General features: G+C 42.9%; 1 protein-coding gene across 1 annotated transcript; it reads right to left on the reverse strand.

Moving 5' to 3' along the window:
- Positions 1-9,371: 9,371 nt before the first annotated feature.
- Positions 9,372-19,554, reverse strand: LOC133610505 (nuclear transport factor 2-like). Its single transcript, XM_061966834.1, has 5 exons — positions 19,409-19,554; positions 17,292-17,404; positions 17,136-17,207; positions 9,723-9,821; positions 9,372-9,619 (listed from the first exon to the last, which is right to left on the reverse strand). The coding sequence occupies exons 2-5, from the start codon at positions 17,394-17,396 to the stop codon at positions 9,503-9,505; spliced, it is 393 nt and encodes a 130-aa protein (XP_061822818.1). The 5' UTR covers positions 17,397-17,404; positions 19,409-19,554; the 3' UTR covers positions 9,372-9,502.
- Positions 19,555-26,870: the final 7,316 nt, after the last annotated feature.

The raw sequence follows: 26,870 nt of genomic DNA on the forward strand, positions 1-26,870 counted from the left end.
TGGGCGAGTCACTGAAAATCTCCCGGTCCACTTTCATGCCGCAGTCTAAACTTCTGTAGGACTGGTGATGCTTTACAGCATGGTACACCTTGCACAGCTCCGCAGCGGTTATCTTGTCATCCAGGGGCGACGAAACTTCACAAAAAAATTTCCTCATTGAAGAGGTACCTGCCGCACGTTTATTACTTTTATGTTTATCCGTACCCGCATGCCGTTCAATTGCAGCTTTCCCCTGACTACTTACGTCGACATCACATCGACAAAGTGTGCAGAAGCCATGGAATGAGTTTCGACTGCTTTTCGTTATAAATTCGTGCTCTTTTATCCATTCAGAATTAAACGAGGTCTTGCGTTTTGGCATAATGCTTACTTTCTGTCAATGTCATGCCGCAGCAGCACATGGACCCTTGTTTACTTTTTAACCAATGATAATCAGATTTGTATCCGACACCGCTCTTAGCAAATCATTTGATATGTTACTGCGTTGGGGGCATTTTTTTACGGTCTTTGATTGGCTATTGCGCTGCAGCCCAGCAAAGATGAAAAAACTCTGCTCTTCAAGCCTAGTGCCTCAAAAAGGAGGACAAATACGTGTCCGGCTTGATGCTGCGCCGGACGCCGGACAGGGCATTAAAAATCCGGACTGTCCGGCCTAAATCCGGACACCTGGTCACCCTACCAATAAGGGTCCATTACTATTAAAGGCCTACTGAAACCCACTACTACCGACCACGCAGTCTGATAGTTTATACATCAATGATGAAATCTTAACATTGCAACACATGCCAATACGGCCGGGTTAGCTTACTAAAGTGCAATTTTAAATTTCGCGCAAAATATCCTGCTGAAAATTTCTCGGTATGATGACGTCTGCGCGTGACGTCACGGATTGTAGAAGACATTTTGGGACAGCATGGTGGCCAGCTATTAAGTCGTCTGTTTTCATCGCAAAATTCCACAGTATTCTGGACATCTGTGTTGGTGAACCTTTTGCAATTTGTTCACTGAACAATGGAGACAGCAAAGAAGAAAGCTGTAGGTGGGAAGCGGTGTATTGCGGCAGGTGTTGTGCCGGATAACGCACCCCCGCCGTAGAATGCACCCCTTGACTGTTGTGCCGGATAACACAGCCGGTGTTTCATTGTTTACATTCCCGGAAGATGACAGTCAAGCTTTACCATTCGCCTGTGGAGAACTGGGACAACAGAGACTCTTACCAGGAGGACTTTGAGTTGGATGCGCAGACGCGGTAACGTGAGTACGCATGCAGCTGCGGCTTCCAAACATTTGATCGCTTGCCCGTATGTGCGTGCCGCTATGTGCATGTCACGTACGTAACTTTGGGGACTTTGGAGAAATATATGTGCTGTATGAACTTTGGGGAGGTGAACAGTACTTTGGGCTGTGGGATTGAGTGCGTTGTGCAGGTGTTTGAGTTGTATTGGCAGGTTATATGGACGAGAGGGGGGAGGTGTTTGTTATGCGGGATTAATTTGTGGCATATTAAATATAAGCTTGGTTGTGTTGTGGCTAATAGAGTATATATATGTCTTGTGTTTATTTACTGTTTTAGTCATTCCCAGCTGAATATCAGGTCCCACCCGCCTCTCACAGCATCTTCCCTATCTGAATCGCTCCCACTGCCCTCTAGTCCTTCACTCTCACTTTCCTCATCCACAAATCTTTCATCCTCGCTCAAATTAATGGGGAAATCGTCGCTTTCTCAGTCTGAATAGCTCTCGCTGCTGGTGGCCATGATTGTAAACAATGTGCAGATGTGAGGAGCTCCACAACCTGTGACGTCACGCACATATCGTCTGCTACTTCCGGTAGAGGCAAGGCTTTTTTATCAGCGACCAAAAGTTGCGAACGTTATCGTCAATATTCTCTACTACATCCTTTCAGCAAAAATATGGCAATATCGCGAAATGATCAAGTATGACACATAGAATGGACCTGCTATCCCCGTTTAAATAAGAAAATCGCATTTCAGTAGGCCTTTAACTATCTGTCATTTAGCTGGGGACACCCTACAACTACCTCTAGGGGTCCCCACATGCCACTGTATTTATTTATTTAGTTTGACTTTTCTTTTGCCCACCCCTATAATGTTATAATGTTATACAGTAAATAAAAAGCATTTATCGATATCTTGACTAAAAAACAAAACAATGACTTGTGTGTTGTTTGGGAACAGTTGGTAATGGTTATGTGCAGTAAAACTTTTTATGAACTCAACTCACCTTAATGTGTGTTCCTAAATTTGTGTTGGACATCTTCAATTAAGAGAGCAGTTATGAATTTGGTTTACAGAGTAAAACACTAAAAAATAAGGTTTTGGACATTGTTTTCACTAAATGCATACATTTGTCATGGTCAAGGACACACATTATTGTGGGCTTCCTGGATGTCTTTTTTATTACTAAAGGAAAAATCTAATCCGTGAGAGAGAATACCTCTGCCATTTGCAAGTATGGTTCTTTTTTTGAGTTGTCAGCTTGAATCGTCCCTCTGTCTCCGACTCCCTCGTCGTCATGTGACATGAGTGCGTGATTGTTATGATTTTGCTTAATAGTTTCAATGACCCACCTTGGGGCGGTATAGCTCGGTTGGTAGAGCGGCCGTGCCAGCAACTTGAGGGTTGCAGGTTCAATCCCCGCTTCTGCCATCCTAGTCACTGCCGTTGTGTCCTTGGGCAAGACACTTTACCCACCTGCTCCCAGTGCCACCCACACTGGTTTAAGTGTAACTTAGATATTGGGTTTCACAATGTAAAGCGCTTTGAGTCACTTGAGAACAAGTGCTATATAAATGTAATTCACTTCACTTCACTTATCTTGCCTCTGATTGGCCAGTCCGTAATGTTTCGCTCTAACCTTAGCCAACTGTGACTCATCATACAAACACCAACCAATCATCATGGATTTTCTCTGTATGTATGAATGTTCTCATTCATGTAGATCATTGTATTTTCTCTGTATTTTATTGGCCTGGATTTGAACGGTGGTACAGGGGTTAGTGCATGTGCCTCGCAATACTAAGGTCCTGTGTTCGATCCTGGGCTTGGGCTCTTTCTGTGTGAAGTTTGCATGTTCTCCCCGTGACTGCGTGGGTTCCCTCCGGGTACTCCGGCTTCCTCCCACTTCCAAAAATATGCACCTGGAGATAGGTTGATTGGCAACACTAAATTGGCCCTAGTGTGTGAATGTGAGTGTGAATGTTGTCTGTCTATCTGTGTTGGCCCTGCGATGAGGTGGCGACTTGTCCAGGGTGTAAGCGCCTTCCGCCCGATTGTAGCTGAGATAGGCTCCAGCGCCCCCCGCGATCCCGAAGGGAATAAGCGGTAGAAAATGGATGGATGGATGGATGTGTGAACGCAAGTGTGAATGTTGTCTGTCTATCTGTGATGAGTTGGCGACTTGTCCCAGAGTGTAGTCCGCATTCTGCCCAAATGCAGCTGAGATACGCTCCCCGCGACCCCAAAAGGGACAAGCGGTAGAAAATGGATGGATGGAGTTCTCTCTTTGTAGCTTGTAGCTTTGAAGGGAATATCATAGAAGTGGTGCATGCATATAAATACCTTGGTGTTTTAATTGATGACTCACTCACTTTTAAACATTGCACTACCTGGTACCCTAGCACCTCCAAAACCCTCAAATCTAGACTCCAAACATCCCAGAACAAGCTAGTCAGATTACTTTTAGACCTCCACCCCAGATCACACCTGGCTCAGGGTGGAGGACAGATTAAAACAACTTGCACTGAGCCTAGTCTATAAAATTCGCTACACCTCCCTGATACCGAAATACTTGTCAAACTACTTCCATAACATAAATGACCGCCATAACCACAACACCAGGGGTAGCTCCACAAACCACGTTAAACCCAGATTCCGATCTAACAAAGGTCTTAACTCATTCTCCTTCTATGCCACATCAATATGGAATGCACTCCCAACAGGTGTAAAATAAAGTGCATCTCTATCCTCCTTCAAAACCGCACTAAAAGAACACCTCCAGGCAACTACAACCCTTGACTAACACCCTTCCCCCTCCACATCCCACCTCCCCGGATTGTAAATAATAAAATGTAAATAATCAAATGTATATACTTGTTCTTATGCTTTCTGAACTCACTTTGTTCACTGCTCTCTGTACATATCCTACGAAGTCAGACCTACCGGTACACTGTTTCAATGTCAATTTCTCTGATGATGCAATTGTTGATGACTGAAGTGCTGATTTCAATCAATCAATCAATCAATAATGACAAACTGGTGAAGAAACTAAAACTTAAATTGGGATTTTTCTTCCAATATAAGTGATGTTTTTATTTTGGTGTAAATATGTGCTTTGTCTGATCCACATTTTTATCTGTGATAGATTATGGTGATCTTTTTTTATATGAATGCTCCACGTTCCTGTCTTCAGATGGTCGACTCTGCTTACTATGCTTCTTTGAGGTTCATCACAAACTGTAGAGCCTGTGACTGTGACTTGTACTGTCGGGTGGGATGGCCTTCTCTGTCCATTAGGAGGCAGTGTCATTGGTACACTTTTATTTACAAAGCTCTTCTGGGACAATTGCCCGATAACCTCTGTACATTGATTCCACAGAGAAGTACGGACTCTGCTCTGAGATCAATCAGCTGTTGCTCTCTGCACCTTTTGCTTGCATCTCCTTGTGCTTAGAACATGTTACAAAGAGACTGGAAGCTGACTGAATTTTCATCCTTAAATGCTTTTTAAATCTAAACAGAGCATTAGAAGCAGCCTCAGTTATCTGTAACTGTTTTACTTGAAGTCAATCCTGTCATTTGAATGTGTATTGTGAATGTAATTGTATGTGTAACTTTGCTGCCTCTTGGCCAGGACTCCCTTGAAAAGGAGGTTTTTAATCTCAATGGGATTTTTTATCCTGGTTGAATAAAGGTTAAATACATTTTAAAAATATATATATTCTTCTCTAATCATGTTACGAGGTAGTAGTATAGCACAATGTTCCAACAGAGTGTCACGAGACATTCCATCTCACTTGTCGTACCTCAGTTCACAAAAAAAATGTGGGTACCGTACTTGGTTTGAAGACTATTGGCACATAGTCTGCACTGGACTCTTTCACCGCTGCCAAACAAACCCGTTTGTCTTCTTTCACTGTCTTGAAAACGCTGTCATACCTGGCCTGAGAAATGTCCACAGTTGTCTTCTTTCCTGGGTTCTTGTGCCTACTGGGTTTATGCAGAAAAACACAAACATCACAAACCCATCTACAAACAAAGCGGTCCTAGTTTTCAAGGCTCTTATGGTTTTGAAAGTCCTTTAAAGTGTAAAATGAGCCCGGTTGGGAAATTACTTTTCACCAAGTCTGGGTATGAGACCTTGGGGAAGATGTCGGGGTCTCTGCTCCCCTCAGACTTGTCGATCTGGTAGGAATCCTTGCATCCAATTACGGCCGTTTTCTCCTTGTAACAACAAAGGGACTTATGATCCAATGACTTGCAGTATTTCACCATGGTATCACAGCTTGTGCAGTGTTATTTTTCTCCTAGTAGTTCCTAAGTTTTGCGCCTTTCAAAATAGATTCTGGCAATGCATTGTGGGATACTTTCGGGAAAAATCCAAAGCCCTATATAGAAATATAATTAGTGTAACTTAAAGCCCAGTTAAGAACTTTCAGTTTTGGTCGATTATGGCAGCGCCAGTGGACCAAAGTGTTAAGTGTTTAGTCAGATGAAAACCACATTTCTCTATTGTGCGTGCCTCACAATACAAAGGTCCTGAGTTCGATCCCGGGCTTGGGGTCTTTCTGTGTGGAGTTTGCATGTTCTCCCTGTGACTGCGCCGGTTCCCTCCGGGTACTCAGGCTTCCTCCCAAACCAAAGACATGCACCTGTGGGATAGACTGATTGGTAACACTAAATTGGCCCTAGTGTGTGAATGTTGTCTGTCTATGTGTTGCCCATGCGATGAGGTGGAGACTTGTCCAGGGTGTACCCCGCCCGAATGCAGCTGAGGTAGGCTCCAGCACCCCACGCGACCCCGACAGGGAAAAGCAGTAGAAAATGGATGGATGGATGGATTTTGATTTGAGCATTGAAAGTCACTTAGTAGTCCAGCAGGAACAGTCAAGGCAGCATTGGTCTGAAATTCCTCGTCTTGGAGCTCACGCCAGCGAGTGAAAGCCGAGGCAATGTTGACCCTGACTGTCCTTTTAAGCTCCGGTTTCCTTTTTTTGTCTCCTCAGATAAAACGTTTTGTTTATTTGGTTGTTTTGGAGCTTTGGCCATGATAGCAGTAATTGCACGTAGACATTCTTCTTCTTTTATTTTTCTGGCGGCACGCAGGCGTTCGCAACAACTTCCGCCTTTTTAACGAATGGGGATAGGGGGAGTGACGTATGCTGTAAAGCAAGTCAGCACATTTGTAGTTTTTTGTGTGGCAGTGTTCTGCCACCCTCAATGTCGCTAACTGCCAGGAAAAGCGATACAGACGCTCTCAGGCCATGACAGAAGTGTCATTCAACTAGTTGTAAGTCCAGGTATCATCCCAAAATTTATGAAAATATTTTATGAAAGTTGAAAAGTTACTTTGTGCTGCTTTAAAACAAAAATGTGTTCATTCAGTATGCCTGCTGGTCCCAGCAAGCGTGTTCATATGTCTGTGATGGCCACATCAATCAGTCTGAGGAGTAATAGTTGGCACTTTTTCATGTGAACTGTTACCCAGCATCACTATTGTGTGTAGCTAAAATATCCACAGTCAGTAGAAATGTGCGTACGCCAGCTGTGAAGTTGCCGTGAGCCATCGCACATTTACGTCAACGTCAGTTTTGACACATCTCCCCTTTGCCATGAAAAAGGGCGTACCAGGTTTTTGTGCATATGCAAGCTTTGTGCGTGAGGCCCTGGGTGAGGCTAAAAGTTGAAAACAGTGTAATGAACATAGTATATTAGTATTATTACAAAAGCTTCATTCAATAGACCGTTTTCAACTTTACGCCTCAGGAAGTCAGTCCGTTGCCGAAACTGGTTCGCTGCCACTCCTGTTCAGTCTTTATATTGTTGTTTCGGCGTTTGTATTTGTTGTGGCTTCTGCAATCATGCTATAGCTGAAAGTTGTGTTGTGGCTAATGTTGTGTCGTTCGCGAACGATTCGTTCGAACGAACGAATCTTTTGAGTGAACATACTGAACCGAATCACTTCAGGAACTGATTCGTTCCTTTCTCAGTTCAGTTGAGCTCCGCCGCGACCATGCCGGTATGAGTGGAGCTGGTGCATTCTGTGACTCACTGAAACCTCGATGTCGGCGAACGACACAGCCAGCTGCTCATCATGGGGGCGGGGGGAGGGACTGAGCGAACGATTCGTTCACCGCGGATTAACGACATGAATCACTCAGTGAACGACAGAATCAGGACTCACGAACCTACTGACACAGAGAACTGACTGTGTCGCGAAGGAGGACGTCACATTGAGGCTCTCGTTCAGTCACTGTGTGCGTCGTTCATTGGGTGCTGAGGGCTTGTTGTTCGCGAACTGACACACACCGAGATCTGCCGCTGGGGAAGCTGTTACTGACTGACTCATGATTCGCCGACCAGCACACAGAACTGCTGTTGCAGAAGTGATTCAGGTTCACGTACTGAACTGTGCTGACTGTGGCGCTGTGTCAGTCACTCACTGTCTGGTGTACTGCATGCACAGAGCTGTGTAGGGACTCGCGTTCACCCTATTTGCTGCTTCTCCCGCGAATGTCTGCACTGTACTGTACTACGCACGCCCCCCCGCCCCTCCTATTTTTTTGGGGGGGGGATTCGGTGAACGAATTTTTTGAACGACTCAATTTAAGGAACTGATTCTAGTGATTCAGTACAGTCAAAGGAACTGCCGATCCCATCACTAGTTGTGGCTTCATGTTACTGTGTTGCAGCGTTTGTAATTGTTGTGACTTTCCATGGCTACCGTAGCTGTTTATTAAAATGAGAGGAGTAGCAGGTCAAACCCCTGCTCATTTAATCTGAAAATATTTGGTTGTACTTAAAAGTGCTGTTTGCAACTTTGTCACAATAACATTTTTCAAAGCAAAAAATATAGCGAAAACACCTGTCTGTTTCGCCCCCGACAGGAAACTGGGTAAAACACTGCACACTGATAATGCTTAACCATTTTTACTCTAACAATGGTTGAGATAGTTCATGTCTCTTTCTTCCCCGCCATTTGTCCGCTTTCTTTTATAATTCAAGTTTTCATTACATATATGTATTGTTGCATTTGAAACAATTGTATTGTTAATAGAGGTAACTATTATTAATAGTGCTATTTTTATTGCTCCATTTGTAGTGCAATAATGTGCATGGTCATTTCTCTATTAATATTTACTTCACTAATTGCTTCTTTGCTATTGTTTTTTGTATCATATTTGTACATATCGTATTTGCTGATGCTGTTCGTTTGTTGATTTTATTGTTGTCACTCGGTCTTATCCCCCTCTGGTCGTAGCAATTTGCCCCCGTCTTCCTTTTTTTCTATCACCTTCTGCTCCGGTGATAGAAAATCCATTTAATGAAATCAACTACAAATAAGGTAACAAGAAAAGTATCCCACACTTCTCTTTTGTAAAGTAAATCTGTACAGAAGATATGGGCATCTACATCAACAATATGATTTGCCTGAGAAGCTGTACAGGACAAACATTTTTTAAATCCAACACTAAATCTTAAAATGTTTATTTAATTTAAAGTCATCTTTCTTTCATTTTAAATCACGCTTCTCGAACAGAGGTGCTGTGAGGAGCAGGAAGATGAAAAATAAGTACACTAAAAAGGCACATATTTGCATGCGCTGGATCCAAACCTATGACCAAATGATGACTTCACACTCACTATAATCATGTTTTTACAATTTAGCTCACAATTAAGACATATTCTTTAGGACTGATCCAAAGCGAGCCTCATGTCAGCTGGCTGCTGCTTGCAGCAAACTTATGTGACAGTGACCGCGTTTACAGTGATAGTACAGCTCATATGTGACACAATCATGAAGTTGGAGCACAGCGAAATTGTGAAAGTCACATACAAATAGAAATAGGTGTATTCCAACAGACTGCATCTCTCGGTGTAATTAGAAGCAATTCCATTCATTGTGAAACGCGAAGTGCAGTCTTAACACCATGCACACTCAGTTTGGAGCTAACCATTTTTTTTAAATGCAACTTTTAGAATTATTTGTCATTAAGCATCTGGCAAGTTTTCTTCTTCTGCAGTAAGAAAGGTGTAGGAGTGTCTGTACTAAGAGGCAGTGGTGTGGGCACGGCTAAAATTTAGGGTTAGATTTAACATTCAGCGCTCACACAAAAACACATGACATCAGCAGTCTAGAAAAGAAACGTTTACTCGCCTGGAACTCTATGACATTATATATTATTAATAGCAGAATCAGCAAACACTGAGGAACATTAAAATGCCCTCCATATTGACATCGCCGCCGTGATGCGCTGTTGACTGCTACACTCCTATGTTGTGTATACCCAACCGGAACACGTCATTCGTGCACACCCAGTTGCCGTTCTGGGCCTTCAGCATGAACACTTGATGAAAGACCATTGGTAGATCGTTGTCAGTCTGTTGCATGAAATAAAACAAATGTACTGTCAGGCTATGGGTCTGTATTGTTCATTGTTTGCAGAACATATTTCCTCAAATAGTGGCCCACTGCAGAACTTACCTGTAGCTGTCCAAACACCATAATGAGGATGCTATTATCCACCGTGGGCTGCACATCTTTGTCTGTAATCTTGTGTTGAATTTTCTGGAAGGGCAAGCTCTGCAGATACATGCACAACAAATGCCATCACCAACACAATAGTGATGGTAAATGTGACTCAATTTACTTGATTCACTCATCACAAAACACATGCGCAAAAGATTGCACATGGTTACTGCATGGTAAGGCTTGCCCCCACTCGATTCACTTGATTCAGTCAGCACAGACTACACGTACAGAACCTTACACAAGATACACTAGATTCACTCAACACAGAGCGCATGTGTAGAACGTTGCACATGATTGGCGACAGCACAAGTCCAGCCGTCAACAGTCACAAGGCGCATGCGTAGGGACTCGCACATATGTAACATATACTTCCATTTAATAACCCGCAAAAGTAAATACTGCACAACTTTAGAGGTAACAGTATTGGTTCTTCAATTATGAAAACAATAAGTTAACCTTGTCTTGATGAACTGCAGCCTTTATTCAATTGATTATATCCACAGTTGCAACAGTTAATGGCGTAGTTTTTGCCAACCACTCATGTCTCTGTGTGTCTGTGGGCTCCCTTTGCAACTACGAACAATATTAATGCAAATTGAATGAGATCGCCATATCACTGTTGGGGGATGAACAAGTCTATATGTGATGGCAGAAGTGGTGCAACAGCGCCTGATGCTGGTTAAAAGGTGGCATACACTGCAGGAAACAGCTGTGAATTATTTTGGACAAAATAAAAACTTAATGTAAAAAAACAAACAGTGCAAAATTACAAAAAGATTAAACAGTGCAATATTAAATAAAATAACTAACTATAAAATAGAGGACAACAGGCTCACAAAGACGCAAATTCAGTTACCGTAATGATTATTTCCTGACTGGCCGACGTCGATGGCCCCACTCCCAAAGACCAGTGAGTTAAGGGTCACCGAGTATGTGTCCATTCACTAAATTAGTCTGATTTCTCAAATAGCTCGGCTCTAAATAAGCATGCAATTTTGTTATACTTATAGCCAGACCTGTGTGTTTACTTCCGTACCTGACAGTTTTGACTGTTGCCTTCCTCAGAGGTCGTCACGTGAGTTCTGGCTATAAGAATAACAAAATTGCATAATTTTTTGAAGACCTAATGAACCTCTTTGGATTTCAAAATTAGCATACTACAAACTATGGAAACACCTTAATCTGATCGCGTTCGGTTTTTGTAAAGTCGGACTAACACACCTCGATTATGAGACTGTAAAGCAGATCTCTCAAACGCCGGAGGAGACCCTTCGTATCATGCATGCGCCAGTCTCAATGCGCGGGACAAACCCGGAGGCAGATACCATTCAATAAAAACAGAAGGAACAATTGTAATGAAGAGGAGACTATTTGCTTCACAAAGTAAAAGAAGATAACATTTTACAGTGAATCTAATGGAGACAAACGAAACACATTTACTTATGACAATAGCCAAGGAAATGTAGAATGCCGGCTTTATTCGGACTCCTGAACAAAATACGAATGAGATTAAAGAGAATGATGCAGGTATATTAAAGGCTAGTAATAAAGCGTGCACAAACCACTCCACGCTGCATTTGTGCACTCCAAACTGATAAACCATAACTCTGTATTCCACACAACTGGCTAGATAGTCCAGAACAATAGCAACCTTCATCTTGAATAGTATCGGCCAGGACACAAACAGTCTTTTCCTTTGGATTTAAAACTCCTTCCATCGTTCCACAGAGCCTTATGAATGAACTCGGAGATATTCAAATGTTTAGTTTCCATTATTCTTCGTCCGAAAATTCCTTTAAAAAAATCTCTGCAGCTTGATTTCTTAGCTTCGGGCCTGCATACATTCTTGGTAGTACCGTCACGTTCGTAGCGCAATATAAGATCCTTCCTTGATGCTGTCTGCTATTTAACAACAGCATATCCATTAGAGATGTAATATTTACAATCTGAGCCAATATTACAGCGGACATAAAGTACTACTTGTATGGAGCTGCCGATGCCTAGTGTGATGTAATAGGTCAGCCGTAAAAGCAATACATCAATCCGTGCTAAAAAGAAATAAAGCGCCCCCCAATGTACGGGAGACACAACGTATGACCAATAGTCACATTAGAGAGAGTGCATGGACAATCGGACTTCACATGCAGGTGATACAATACAAAAAAACGAACTATTTGAGAAATCAGGCTAATTTAGTGAATGTAAACATAGTGATTGTGATTATGTGACAATCATTGGGACTTTAACTTTAGTGACTGAATCATGATTCAGTGGGACTAATTTGTAGTTTGTTTACTCAGCATCTGTGATTCAGTGGGTCATCGTCGAGGACGTGCAGCAGAAAACGCTGAACCGCGACACAGCTAGTGATTCAGCTCGGGGAGGAAGTGGAAAGGAGAGTTGATTTGAGGCAAAAAAACGTATTTGTTGCTGTTTCTATGGAGCTAATACATTTATAAAAACACAGACTAACAGGAGCATAATTAATTACATACTACATGACTTATTCTCTTAATTGGCTAGCGTGTCAGGGACGAGTCACAGACTGAATTAATTGCGACGACAACCCGTGAGTGCCGAGTCAGAAAAAGACGTACGGGTTTTGTACCGTTCGTTCATGACTCGCACAACAGAATATTCCCAACAATGTGAGTTGCCAAAGAGTGTGACGGTCAACTTTGCTTTAGAAAATACAATTAAGGCCTTAAAACAGCCTTTTTGGGGTGTTTTCTGCTAAACCGAAGACTATGTTTAAGGTACAAACCCTGTTTCCATATGAGTTGGGAAATTGTGTTAGATGTAAATATAAACAGAATATAATGATTTGCAAGTCATTTTCAAGCCATATTCAGTTGAATATGCTACAAAGACAACATATTTGATGTTCAAACTGATAAACAAATTTTTTTGCAAATAATCATTAACTTTAGAATTTGATGCCAGCAACACGTGACAAAGAAGTTGGGAAAGGTGGCAATAAATACTGATAAAGTTGAGGAATGCTCATCAAACACTTATTTGGAACATCCTACAGGTGAACAGGCTAATTGGGAACCGGTGGGTGCCATGATTGGGAATAAAAGTAGATTCCATGAAATGCTCAGTCATTCACAAACAAGGATGGGGCGAGGGTCACCACTTTGTCAACAAATGTGTGAGCAAATTGTTGAACAGTTTAAGAAAAACCTTTCTCAACCAGCTATTGCAAGGAATTTAGGGATTTCACCATCCACGGTCCGTAATATCATCAAAGGGTTCAGAGAATCTGGAGAAATCACTGCACGTAAGCAGCTAAGCCCGTGACCTTCGATCTCTCAGGCTGTACTGCATCAACAAGCGACATCAGTGTGTAAAGGATATCACCACATGGGCTCAGGAACACTTCAGAAACCCACTGTCAGTAACTACAGTTGGTCGCTACATCTGTAAGTGCAAGTTAAAACTCTCCTATGCAAGGCGAAAACCGTTTATCAACAACACCCAGAAACGCCTTCGGCTTCGCTGGGCCTGAGCTCATCTAAGATGGACTGATACAAAGTGGAAAAGTGTTCTGTGGTCTGACAAGTCCACATTTCAAATTGTTTTTGGAAACTGTGGACGTCGTGTCCTCCGGACCAAAGAAAAAAAGAACCATCCGGATTGTTATAGGCGCAAAGTTGAAAAGCCAGCATCTGTGATGGTATGGGGGTGTATTACTGCCCAAGACATGGGTAACTTACACATCTGTGAAGGCGCCATTAATGCTGAAAGGTACATACAGGTTTTGGAGCAACGTTACCATGGACACCCCTGCTTATTTCAGCAAGACAATGCCAAGCCAAGTGTTACATCAACGTGGCTTCATAGTAAAAGAGTGCGGGTACTAGACTGGCCTGCCTGTAGTCCAGACCTGTCTCCCATTGAAAATGTGTGGCGCATTATGAAGCCTAAAATACCACAGCGGAGACCCCCGGACTGTTGAACAACTTAAGCTGTACATCAAGCAAGAATGGGAAAGAATTCCACCTGAGAAGCTTAAAAAATGTGTCTCCTCAGTTCCCAAACGTTTACTGAGTGTTGTTAAAAGGAAAGGCAATGTAACACAGTGGTGAACATGCCCTTTCCCAACTAGTTTGGCACGTGTTGCAGCCATGAAATTCTAAGTTAATTATTATTTGCAAAAAAAAATAAAGTTTATGAGTTTGAACATCAAATATCTTGTCTTTGTAGTGCATTCAATTGAATATGGGTTGAAAATGATTTGCAAATCATTGTATTCCGTTTGTATTTACATCTAACAAAATTTCCCAACTCATATGGAAACAGGGTTTGTATGTGTGTATTTGCCACTGGCTCGCTCTCCGCAGCGATCACTCAGAGCGTTCTATGTTTGAGTGCTCATCATGAGTAGCGATCGGACTGCTGTTTTCAGAGTTCAACTGTGTTCGCGTTGTTTTCATCAGCACTATACACCTGTACTCATGACGTAAACACATATGCTTGTTTGTAAAAAATTCAAAAATTTTCGGATTGGACAAGTACTTGCGCCACAAAGCTCCGACAAAATTTGGCATGTTTACACTCAACAAAACTCCCCTGCAAAAAATCTACTGTGAGTAAAAAGTTAACTGGAATTCCTTTTTAAGTATAAGTTATACATGTATCTGTGAGTTCAAATATATTTTAAATTGATAGATTCGCACACCGTTGACTTCCTCTTCCTGGTCACTGTGATGTGACTCATGTCACAAGTTGAGTCAGGCCAATCATGTTTACTCAGATTTTCCGGCAATTCCTAAACTAATGTCATGAATCAATTAAAAATATTTTCTGTTTCTATGTTTAACAAGCTTTCCAATGTTACAAACCTTTTTAAAATGAGGAAAATATGAAGATTTTTTTAACAAAATGGTCACACCTAAAATCTGGATTGGACTTTGTATTGAAGAGGTTGACCATAAATTAGTGCATTTTCACCAGGTTAAAAATTCATAACTTTCTCAATATTTATCACAGGAAAATTATACTTATATCACTGAAATTGTCTTAAGACTTGTCTGATAACACTGGTTTCATCTGAACGAATGAATTTTTTTTTTACACAAATACCTACAATGTTTACTCTCTCAATTCAATTTGACATAACTAAAGGTAGATTGGCAGGTTTGGATAAAGTTGGTTTTCTCTATTTTTCTTTAAGTGTTGCAATTCACACTTTGAAAAGCTCTCTGAAGTAACTATATCAAAAGAGTACCATATTTTCCGAACTATAAGCCGCTACTTTTTCATAAGCTTTGAACCTTGCGGCTTATGAAACGGTGCACACGAGCCATAATGTTTTGTATTCAACAAATAGATTTCATAAAAGACCGCCGGACACAAAAAATTTGTTATTTTTTTGTGCTATGGCGCCAGATTTTGGAAGAGTTTGCTGACTGCAGGTACTGCTCGTTAAACATCTAGAGTATTTCCTTCGGTTTAGTGCCTTTAACCGGAAGTGCCATTTCGTCTTAGTGGTCCATAATGTTTTTACTCGTATGGTTTCTTCATTCATCACTCCAAGCAATGTTTTTAAGTTTTACAATATAAATCAATTCATACTTACTAAACAGACACATCTTGATAGTAGTGTTTTCATGCACATTTGTACATGCTATCGTAATGTAATGAAACATTAACTAATATGCTAACACATTGACAAGTGTCTGTGTTAGTATTACCGTATTTTCCGCACTATAAGGCGCACCTAAAAACCACAAATTTTCTCAAAAGCTAACAGTGCGCCTTATAACCCGGTGCGCTTTATTACGATTAATTTTCATAAAGTTTCGATCTCGCAACTTCGGTAAACAGCCGCCATCTTTTTTCCCGGTAGAACAGGAAGCGCTTCTTCTTCTACGCAAGCAACCGCCAAGGAAAGCACCCGCCCCCATAGAACAGGAAGCGCTTCACCCGCCCCCATAGAACAGGAAGCGCTTCACCCGCCCCCGGAAGAAGAAGAAAAAACGCGCGGATATCACCGTACGTTTCATTTCCTGTTTACATCTGTAAAGACCACAAAATGGCTCCTACTAAGCGATCCGGTTCATAAAAAGACGCAATCTCTCCATCCGCACACGGATTACTACCGTATTTCACAGCAACTGAACCGCACTGTGGAACGGGAGCACGTACGGTGAATATTCGCACCACAGGGAATGAGAAGTCATCCTTCACTGTGGTTCTAGCTTGCCATGCTAACTTCCACTCATGGTGATATTCAAAAGGAAGACCTTGCCAAAAGAGACCTTTCCAGCCGGCGTCATCATAAAAGCTAACTCGAAGGGATGGATGGATGAAGAAAAGATGAGCGAGTGGTTAAGGGAAGTTTACGCGAAGAGGCCGGGTGGCTTTTTTCACACAGCTCCGAAGGCGAACACACCTTCACTAAGACGGGCAGACAGCCTCGGACGACATACGCCAACATTTGCCAGTGGATCGTAAATGCTTGGGCAGATATTTCGGTCACAACTGTGGTCCGAGCTTTCCGGAAGGCAGGATTCACAGAACAACAGCGATGACTGACTCCCGATGACTTCTACGAGACGGAACCGGCCATTTTGGATACCACGCTTGCGCAACTTTTCAATTCGGACACCGAAGACGAAGAATTCGAAGGATTTACGAATGAAGAATAACTTCAGAAGGTGAGCGCTATGTTTATTTTGTGTGTTGTGACATTAACGTTCGAGCAACATTATGTTACTATTGCTCTACACCATTTTGAATTTTACTATGTTTGTGATTGCACATTTGCGTACATTTTGGGACAGAGTTGTTAGAACGCTGGTTTTCAATATATTATTAAAGTTTGACTGAACTATCTGACTGTTTTTTTGACATTCACTTTAGCGCAGCGTTTTTTTGACATTCACTTTAGCGCAGCGTAGGCGCGGCTTATAGTCCGGGGCGGCTTATTGGTGGACAAAATTATGAAATATGTAATTCATAGAAGGTGCGGCTAATAATCCGGTGCGCCTTATAGTGCGGAAAATACGGTACCTTACAATGGCATTATTTTTGTAATGTATCAGGTTTGCAAATTCCTCAGTAAATTCACCAAAACGTCACTGTGGAGTTATTTAGTTTGTTAAGCTTATTAGAGAGCTAGCGGGTCTAAGACGATGACTTCTTTTTTGATCAGTCGTTTTACAGCCTTAATTGGAAACAATTAAGGTATGTAAATAAACAATTACACAATCTTTCTATGTAAATAACTAATTTCACAATGTATATAATTGCGGCTAATATATGGGAAAAAAATGTTTTCTAAAATCAGTTGGTGCTGCTCTATAGTCCGGAAAATACGGTACGTAATCTATCTTTTACAACAGATGCAACACTTACGGTAAGTTTGGCACCGATTGCTTCTCTCCCATGGTAAAAGCTTCCTTCCCATGTCATAGTTGCACCTTCAGCCTACGAAAAGAGCAGAAATGGGTGACATATTGGCCATAATTAACATATCTATTGAGGCATACAACAAATATAACCCGAGCTCACGTATAGGTTAACTAGGTCCATTCTGTTGGTGTTGTCAAACTGGTTGTAGTACACCTGCACAAAACCTTCGCCGAGCTTTGTCCAGAAGTTCTCGCACTGCTGCATGGCTGAAACTGTAAAATGAAAAACAGATGTATAACTTAATGTACAAACCCCGTTTCCATAAGAGTTGGGAAATTGTGTTAGATGTAAATATAAACGGAATACAATGATTTGCAAATCATTTTCAACCCATATTCAGTTGAATATGCTACAAAGACAACATATTTGATGTTCAAACTGATAAACATTTTTTTTTTTTGCAAATAATCATTAACTTTAGAATTTTATGTCAGCAACACGTGATAAAGAAGTTGGGAAAGGTGGCAATAAATAGTGATAAAGTTGAGGAATGCTCATCAAACACTTATTTGGAACATCCCACAGGTGTGCAGGCTAATTGGGAACAGGTGGGTGCCATGATTGGGTATAAAAACAGCTTCCCAAAAAAATGCTCAGTCTTTCACAAGAAAGGATGGGGCGAGGTACACCCTTTTGTCCACAACTGCGTGAGCAAATAGTCAAACAGTTTAAGAACAACATTTCTCAAAGTGCAATTGCAAGAAATTTAGGGATTTCAACATCTACGGTCCATAATATCATCAAAAGGTTCAAAGAATCTGGAGAAATAACTCCATGTAAGTGGCATGGCCGGAAACCGACATTGAATGACCGAGACCTTCGATCCCTCAGACGATACTGTATCAAAAACCGACATCAATCTCTAAAGGATATCACCACATGGGCTCAAGAACACTTCAGAAAACCACTGTCACTAAATACAGTTCGTTGCTACATCTGTAAGTGCAAGTTAAAGCTCTACTATGCAAAGCGAAAGCCATTTATCAACAACATCCAGAAACGCCGCCGGCTTCTCTGGGGCCCGAGATCATCTAAGATGGACTGATGCAAAGTAGAAAAGTGTTCTGTGGTCTGACGAGTCCACATTTCAAATTGTTTTTGGAAACATTCGACATCGTGTCATCCGGACCAAAGGGGAAGCGAACCATCCAGACTGTTATCGACGCAAAGTTGAAATGCCAGCATCTGTGATGGTATGGGGGTGCATTAGTGCCCAAGGCATGGGTAACTTACACATCTGTGAAGGCACCATTAATGCTGAAAGGTACATACAGGTTTTGGAACAACATATGCTGCCATCTAAGCGCCGTCTTTTTCATGGACACCCCTGTTTATTTCAGCAAGACAATGCCAAGCCACATTCAGCAAGTGTTACAACAGCTTGGCTTTGTAAAAAAAAAAAAAAGAGTGTGGGTACTTTCCTGGCCTGCCTCCAGTCCAGACCTGTCTCCCATCGAAATTGTGTGGCGCATTATGAAGCGTAAAATACGACAGCGGAGACCCCGGACTGTTGAACGACTGAAAAAAAAACAAGAATGGGAAAGAATTCTACTTTCAAAGCTTCAACAATTAGCTTCCTCAGTTCCCAATCGTTTATTGAGTTTTGTTAAAAGAAAAGGTGATGTAACACAGTGGTGAACATGCCCTTTCCCAACTACTTTGGCACGTGTTGAAGCCATGAAATTCTAAGTTAATTATTATTTGCAAAAAAAAATAAAGTTTATGAGTTTGAACATCAAATATCTTGTCTTTGTAGTGCATTCAATTGAATATGGGTTGAAAATGATTTGTAAATCATTGTATTCCGTTTATATTTACATCTAACACCATTTCCCAACTCATATGGAAACGGGGTTTGTAAATGAGCAAATTGGGCAGTGCTATAACAACATTTCACTGTTAAATGTTCCTGGTTAACACATGTGTTTACGAACCGTTTACCTTCTATGGTTAAGAATATAGTAATCTATAGTGAAAAGGGGTGAAATCCGCACAAATACGGAGAAAGTCAGCGTACACACAGGGAGAACATTTGAAACTATGTATCGTACCAAAACGTGCAGTAATGCTACAATAATAGGACGCTAACCAACAGTTAGCATTAGCATACAACTGAAGTTTCCAATTTAGTGTTCTGCTGCAAACTAACGACGACACGTTTTGTTGAACAAATCAACAAAACGCCAAAGTATATAATTGAGGATGGGGTACTTTACCGTGCAACGCGTTTAATGTGCTTTATTTGGCTGTATGGACGTCGAGCAAGGGACGAGGCAATAGCAAAGATGGAGGACTTTCGCTAACCTTTCAACCGGTGACGTCACTTACGAGTCGAACGTTATAGAGCCGCGTGCGCGTGCGCACCCTATCTGGCTTTATTCGTCATACGTCATCACCGCTCTATTGTCATCCTACTCAAACCGTTCAACTATCGAAATCTTCTGCCCATTCATGACATGGGCTACCATTTTTTAAACTCCTCTCAAACTTTTTAAATTAACAGGAATTCCACATTTCTTTGGCAGTTTTACGGCTGGAAATGAATGGCACTTATTCCAAGTTCCACATTTCCCAATCAATTTAAACAATTTCATCATCGGCACAATCTAGACCAAACCTGGGCAAATTAAGGCCCGGGGGCCACACGTGGCCCGTTAAGCTTTTCAATCTGGCCCGCCTGACATTCCCAAATATTTTTTTTTAGATCTTTAAGATGGAAAATGTATCTGCCATGAATTGATTATGTGGACCCCAACTTAAACAAATTGAATAACTTATTCGGGTGTTACCATTTAGTGGTCAATTGTACGGAATATGTACTGAACTGTGCAATCTACTAATAAAAGTTTCAATCTATCAATCAATCTGCCATTGTGATGTGCAGTCATGTTTTCTAATGACCAGAAGTCTTGAACTATACCAAGTATTTCAATGGTTGGAATCTGTGCTTTTGCATGATATTTTAGTGACTTTTGTTGTCCTGATACCAATATTATTTCCATACTTTTCGATACTTTTCTAAATAAAGGGGACCAGAAAAAATGACATTAATGGATTTATTTGAACAAAAAATCTTAGGGTGTGGCGGACCGGTACTTTTCAGCGGAGGTATGGTACAGAATATGATTCATTAGTATCGCGGTACTATACTAATACCCGTATACCATACAACCCTACTAGTTACTATGGTAACATACGTCACAGCAGGTCAGACGAGGCACCAAGCAGTGTGGGTGGGGAGCGTTTCCACAGAGTGTTTCCATAGCCTAAAATGTGGGTGTCAGGGACGGACGCGGAAGGAGATTTTTACAAGAAAGTTCTAAAGCTTAGTGATATATCAAATGTATCAGATTGTAGATGTTTTTGTTTTTTTACCCTTCACGTTCATATTTCGCTGTGTTTGTTGCATTTTTGTTGCGTTTCGCTCGATTGTAAAATATGTGGATGGCATACTTGCCAACCTTGAGACCTCCGATTTTGGGGGGGTGGGGGGCGTGGTCAGGGGTGGGGCAACGGTTGTGGTTGGGGGCGTGGTTAAGAGGGGAGGAATATATTTACAGCTAGAATTCACCAAGTCAAGTAATATATATATATATATATATATATATATATATATATATAAGAAATACTTGAATTTCAGTGAATTCTAGCTATATATATATATTTATTTTATCATATGTATATATAAATAAAAGAAATACTTGAATTTCAGTGTTCATTTATTTACACATATACACACACATAACACTCATCTACTCATTGTTGAGTTAAGGGTTGAATTGTCCATCCTTGTTCTATTCTCTGTCACTATTTTTCGAACCATGCTGAACACCCTCTCTGATGATGCATTGCTGTGTGGCACGCACAAAAGTGCTTTCATCAAATGCATTAGAGTCTGGAATCTTCCATCTCTCCTTAGCATGGCCCAAAACCGGTCAATCTTTGCTTCCTGAGGAAGATCTTCATGCTAAGCACTTGGTAGTCCACTACTTCTTCCCGGAGGCTATCCAGGTGCAATCGCAGCTGCGGCTTGCAACTTACAAGCGTATTTCTTCATCTTACTCGTCGTCGGCGTCGCCACGGCTGTATCTTCCTTGTTCTTCTGCTCGTCTCCTTGTCGTGTGCGCAGTTGTGCACTGCACTCTCTAAAAGCCGTAGATGTTATTGTCACAGATGCATGCACAGTAGATGGCAGTATTGTCCTGTTTAAGAGTGTCACAACATTGCTGTTTACGGCAGACGAACTGCTTTACGGTAGACGAAAACGTGACTGCTGTTGTTGTGTGTTACCGCGCTGGGAGGATGTCAATGAGACTGCCTAACAATAAATCCACATAAGAAACCAAGAACTCGTCCTCGATCATTCTACAGTTATAACGTGATTGGGCAGGCACGCTGTTTATATTGTGGGAAAGCGGACGTGAAAACAGGCTGTCGACACGTCACTCAGGTCCGCATGGAGCTGGAGGGGGCGTGGCCTCCAGTTCCGCCTGAATTTCGGGAGATTTTCGGGAGAAAATTTGTCCCAGGAGGTTTTCCGGAGAGGCGCTGAATTTCGGGAGTCTCCCGGAAAATCCGGGAGGGTTGGCAAGTATGGTGGATGGAGAGGGGGTGTGACGTTTATATGTTCTCAATATTCAGGGTTTTATCCAACATAGAAAAAATAAAACTCCATTCCGTTTTCAAGGGGGTCTGTCATAAAATTTTTAGCATACAATCAGACTTTTTTGTTTGGTTTTGTATTGTATTTGTATTTTGTATTAGAACACAACTGAAGATGTGTTGTACTGGTGGCACCACATGATTATTGCCAAACTCCACCCCACCCAAGAGGACATCTCCAACCCCATTTAATTGTTGTGCTTAATATTTAGGGATCTTTAACAACTAGTCCTATTAAGAATCCTGATGTCTGGTGTCAAAACCAGTGACCACTGCGAAAGGGCAGCTGACAACCTGGGAAAGACCTGGTGACGGCCTGAAGAGACTGCTGACAGGTGGGAACAGACCCCAACGGGGCTGGCACGGGTTAGCTACCCTTGCTAGCAGGATCCTGTCACTACACAGTGACCTGGATCCACCCAACAATTGCTACGAAAAATTCAAAAGGAAAAATACCCCTAGAGTCTGCGAGAGCGGGGGCGGAAGATGACTCACCGGTAGACCACAGGGTAACAGACCCTGGAACGGAAACGAGAACGAGTCAAATGATCAGCACGATAGTTGATGGAGTAACAGCACTGGCAGGACACAAGCTACAAAGCTGCATCTGTAGCTGGAAAAAGTTTACATCAGAGAAGGGTCTCAAGATCCACCAGGCAGGAAAAAGTGTCTGAGAGAGCTTAGCGAGGGGCCTCGCATTGACCACTACTTCCTCAGAGGTAGGGCAAATCAGTCGATGGAAGCCCAGCGACAGGATAGTCACCACAGTCCACAGGGTATCACAACCCCAGACAAAGCTCAATCAGGCAAAGATCCACCAACGGATGTGATTTCCGAGACCACTCAACCTCAGACAGCAGTAGAGAGGAAGATTAATGGACGGAAGCCTCAAATCTTGTGGCCTAAATCCTGCCAGAAAAAGGAGTGGGAAACCACCGACACAGACCTTGTCCATCTTTTAGAAGGTCTGAAAGGGTGTGTGGAAAAAAAAGCTGGACAAGATTGGAGAGATTATTTACAGCTATGGAGCGGAGAGATTTGTGGTGAAAAGTAAGAACCTTATGACACAGACGGAACCATCAGCCCCTCTCAAGTCCAGGAGACAACAAGAGATTGAAAGACTTGTAAAAGAAAGAAGGGGCCTGCAAAAGCAGTGGAAAAAGGCTACAGAAGTGGAAAGGAAAGGACTTGAAGCACTACAGGGCGACATCAGGGACGGCGTGACGAAGTTGGTAGAGTGGCCGTGCCAGCAATCGGAGGGTTGCTGGTTACTGGGGTTCAATCCCCACCTTCTACCATCCTAGTCATGTGCGTTGTGTCCTTGGGCAAGACACTTCACCCCTTGCTCCTGATGGCTGCTGGTTAGCGCCTTGCATGGCAGCTCCCGCCATCAGTGTGTGAATGGGTGAATGTGGAAATACTGTCAAAGCGCTTTGAGTACCTTGAAGGTAGAAAAGCGCTATACAAGTATAACCCATTTATTTATTCATTTATCAAGCAGCGACTTGCAACACTGCGAAGAGCAGAATGCCTGAGAAAGCAACATAAAAAGAAAGAGCAAACGAGGACTGCCTTCTACAGAGATCCCTAGAAGTTTGTCAAAGACCTCTTTGTCAAGGAGAAAACTGGAATGCTCAAAGTACCCATAAGGGAACTAGAGGAGCACCTGAGGAAGACCTACTCTGACAGCCAGAGGCATGTGCCAGCCAGCATTCCAGATGACATGCCACCAATCCAACCACCTGAGCACCAGTTTGAAACGAGGCCCCCCACATGGAGAGAAGTTGAGAGCACCTTAAAGCGGGCAAGAACAGCCTCAGCCCCTGGACCCAACGGCGTCCCATATAGGCTCTATAAGAACACTCCAGGCGTCTTGAAGTACCTGTGGAAGCTAATGAAAGTGCCGTGGGAAAAAGGAATTATACCAAAGGCATGGCAAAGGGCAGGGGGGATCCTGATTCCCAAAGAGAAGAATTCCTCAATCATCGACCAGTTCCGCCAGATCAGTCTTCTGAATGTGGAAGGAAAAATATTCTTCAGTGTTGTGGCCCACAGGCTCTCAGTATTCTTGCTGAAGAACAACTATGTTGACACCTCAGTGCAGAAGGCAGGGACAGGCGGTTTCTCAGGATGCCTGGAACACACAAATGTCATCTGGCACCAGATACAGACGGCCAAGAAGGACAAGAAAGACCTGCATGTGGTTTTCTTAGATCTTGCCAATGCCTTCGACTCAGTGCCTCATGAGATTCTATGGACAGCGTTCAACTTCTTCCAGGTCCCTGAGGGCATCACAAGGATGGTCAAAACCTACTTCCAGGACCTCCAGTTCTGCGTCACAGCACAGGCCAGTACAACTGCCTGGCAGCACCTCGAGATAGGCATAATGGCGGGCTGCACCATCTCTCCACTGGCGTTTACCATGGCAATGGAGCTCATTATTCGAGCATCTCGATGGGTGGTTGGAGGGGAGCGGTTGAAGAGCGGGCTGCGTCTTCCTCCAATAAGGGCGTAAAATGACGACATGATGACAATAACAACATCAAATGCATGCACCAAACGCCTGCTGGATAAACTCCAGGGAAACATCAAATGGGCACGAATGGAGGTTAAACCAAGCAAATCCCGCAGTATCTCCATCATCGAGGGCCAGCTCACCAATGAGAGGTTCCACATCAACAACGAACCAATACCAACAGTTCTAGAAAAGCTTATCAAAAGCCTTGGCCGCTGGTATAGCGCAGAACTCAAAGACTCGAAGCAGGTGGACCAACTCAGGCAGGATACAATCAGTGGACTCAATCAGATCAATAACACTGCTCTTCCTGGGAAGCTGAAGCTGTGGTGCTTTCAGTTTGGGCTGCTGCCCCGTCTCATGTGGCCAATTTCTATCTATGAGGTCGCTCTATCCCATGCCAATCGGCTGAAGAGGCTGGTGAATGCACAAGTGAGGAAATGGCTTGGACTTCCGAGATGTCTTAGCAGCGTAGGCTTGTATGGCAACGGAGCCCTCTCCCTACTGATCTCAAGCGTGGTGGAGAAGTACAAATGTGCCAAATCAAGGCTGGAAATGACTCTCACAGAATCCCGGGACCCATTCGTCAGAGGTGTTGCTCCAACCCTAGCGGCAGTGAGGAAATGGAATCCATCTGCAGCAGTCACAGTGGCAAAGACTGCCCTCAGACACCGGGATATAGTGGGGCATGTCCAATATGGCAGAGGGGGCCTTGGTTTGGAAGCAACAACACCCACGTGGCAAACGGCAACTGCAACCGAACGGCGGCACATGGTGGTGGAGGAAGTGCGCCACCAGGAGGAAGCAGCCAGGTGTGCCAAGGCCGTCTCCCAAGCCCAGCAGGGCCGCTGGATAAGGTGGGAGGGCGTGGAGAGGAGAACAATCACGTGGAACGAAATATGGAGCATGGAGTCTAAAAGACTAAGTTTCATCATTAGAGCCACATATGATGTCCTGCCCTCTCCAACCAACCTACATCTCTGGATGACCCAGCCTGTCTCCAGTGTACAGCCCCAGTAACCCTCAAACACATCTTGGTAGGTTGCAAGACCAGTCTGACTCAAGGGAGATACACCTGGCGCCACAACCAAGTACTGAAGTGCTTAGCTGCCGAACTTGAGAATAAGAGAGTAGTCACCAATGCCATGCCTCTAAATGCTCAGGCTACCTTCCCACACAAAACAACTTTCATCCGGGAAGGAGAGAAACGGCGGACCAGGCCATCACCTCCAGACTTAGGCCCACTGAACGCAGCCCGAGATTGGGAAATGCGGTTAGACCTCAGCCAGAGGCTTATCTTCCCACCCGAAATTGCAGCAACCAGCCTGTGCCCAGACCTGGTCCTCTGGTCCATGTCCTGCCGCCGTGTCTTCATCGTTGAGCTAACGGTCCCATGGGAGGATGCCATCGATGAAGCATTCGAACGGAAGAGGCTGCGATATGCCAACTTGGCAGCTGAAGCAAAGGCAAGGGGCTGGGACGTGAAGGTGTGGCCAGTGGAGGTGGGCTGTAGAGGCTTTGTAGCCAGTTCCACCACAAGGCTCCTGAAAGAAGTAGGAATCAGAGGACAGGCCCAACGCAAGGCTATTAAAGAACTTGCCACCACAGCAGAATGGAGCAGTCACTGGCTGTGGCTGAAGCGCAAGGATGCAGCATGGGCTGCCAAATAACCACGTGGTGCCACCATGCGACACACACCCAGGTCTGATCAGCCTGTGGTGGGCCAACCTCGGCAGAGGGTGTCTTGTGATAAATGGCCGAAACGCCCAATGACGTCGGGGAACACAACTGAAGATGTGTTGTACTGGTGGCACCACATGATTATTGCCAAACTCCACTCCACCCAAGAGGACATCTCCAACCCCATTTAATTGTTGTGCTGAATATTTAGGGATCTTTAACATCTAGTCCTATTAAGAATCCTTAGTTTTCCTAAAAATAGATATACCGGCCCCCAGACATCTTTTTCTCAAAATTTGGCCCCCCGAGTCAAAATAATTGCCCAGGCCTGATCTGAACATTCAAACCAACAATTGTCAAAGTTCCAGAAATTCCCGCTTTTACCACTTTTCAATACCACTGTGTCCACTGTATTGTCTTTTGACTACTTCTCCCACATTTTTAAAATCAGTTTTCATGTCCGAATATTCCAGGTTATCCAGTAATTTCCGCTTTTATCCTCTATTAAAAAGTTGCTAACACCACATTTCGCGACCGATTCGAACCGTTCCAACTCTGCCAGTAAGATTTAATATCGGGGAAAAATTACATTGTAGAAAAAGTTGTATTGGCACCAAAACAAGTTTTGGCAACTAGGGATGATGTTTGATAAGAAATTATCGAGTTTGAGCCTATTATCGAATCCTCTTATCGAACCGATTCCTTATCGATTCTCTTATCGAGTCCAGATAGGTTGTTGTATATGGAAAAAAACACACAATATTTGGTTTAACAAAAGCTCACTTTTATTATATAAAAAAAACAATTAATCTAATAAATAA

Source organism: Nerophis lumbriciformis, linkage group LG11 (genome assembly GCF_033978685.3).
Source record: "Nerophis lumbriciformis linkage group LG11, RoL_Nlum_v2.1, whole genome shotgun sequence".
Lineage (NCBI taxonomy): Eukaryota > Metazoa > Chordata > Actinopteri > Syngnathiformes > Syngnathidae > Nerophis > Nerophis lumbriciformis.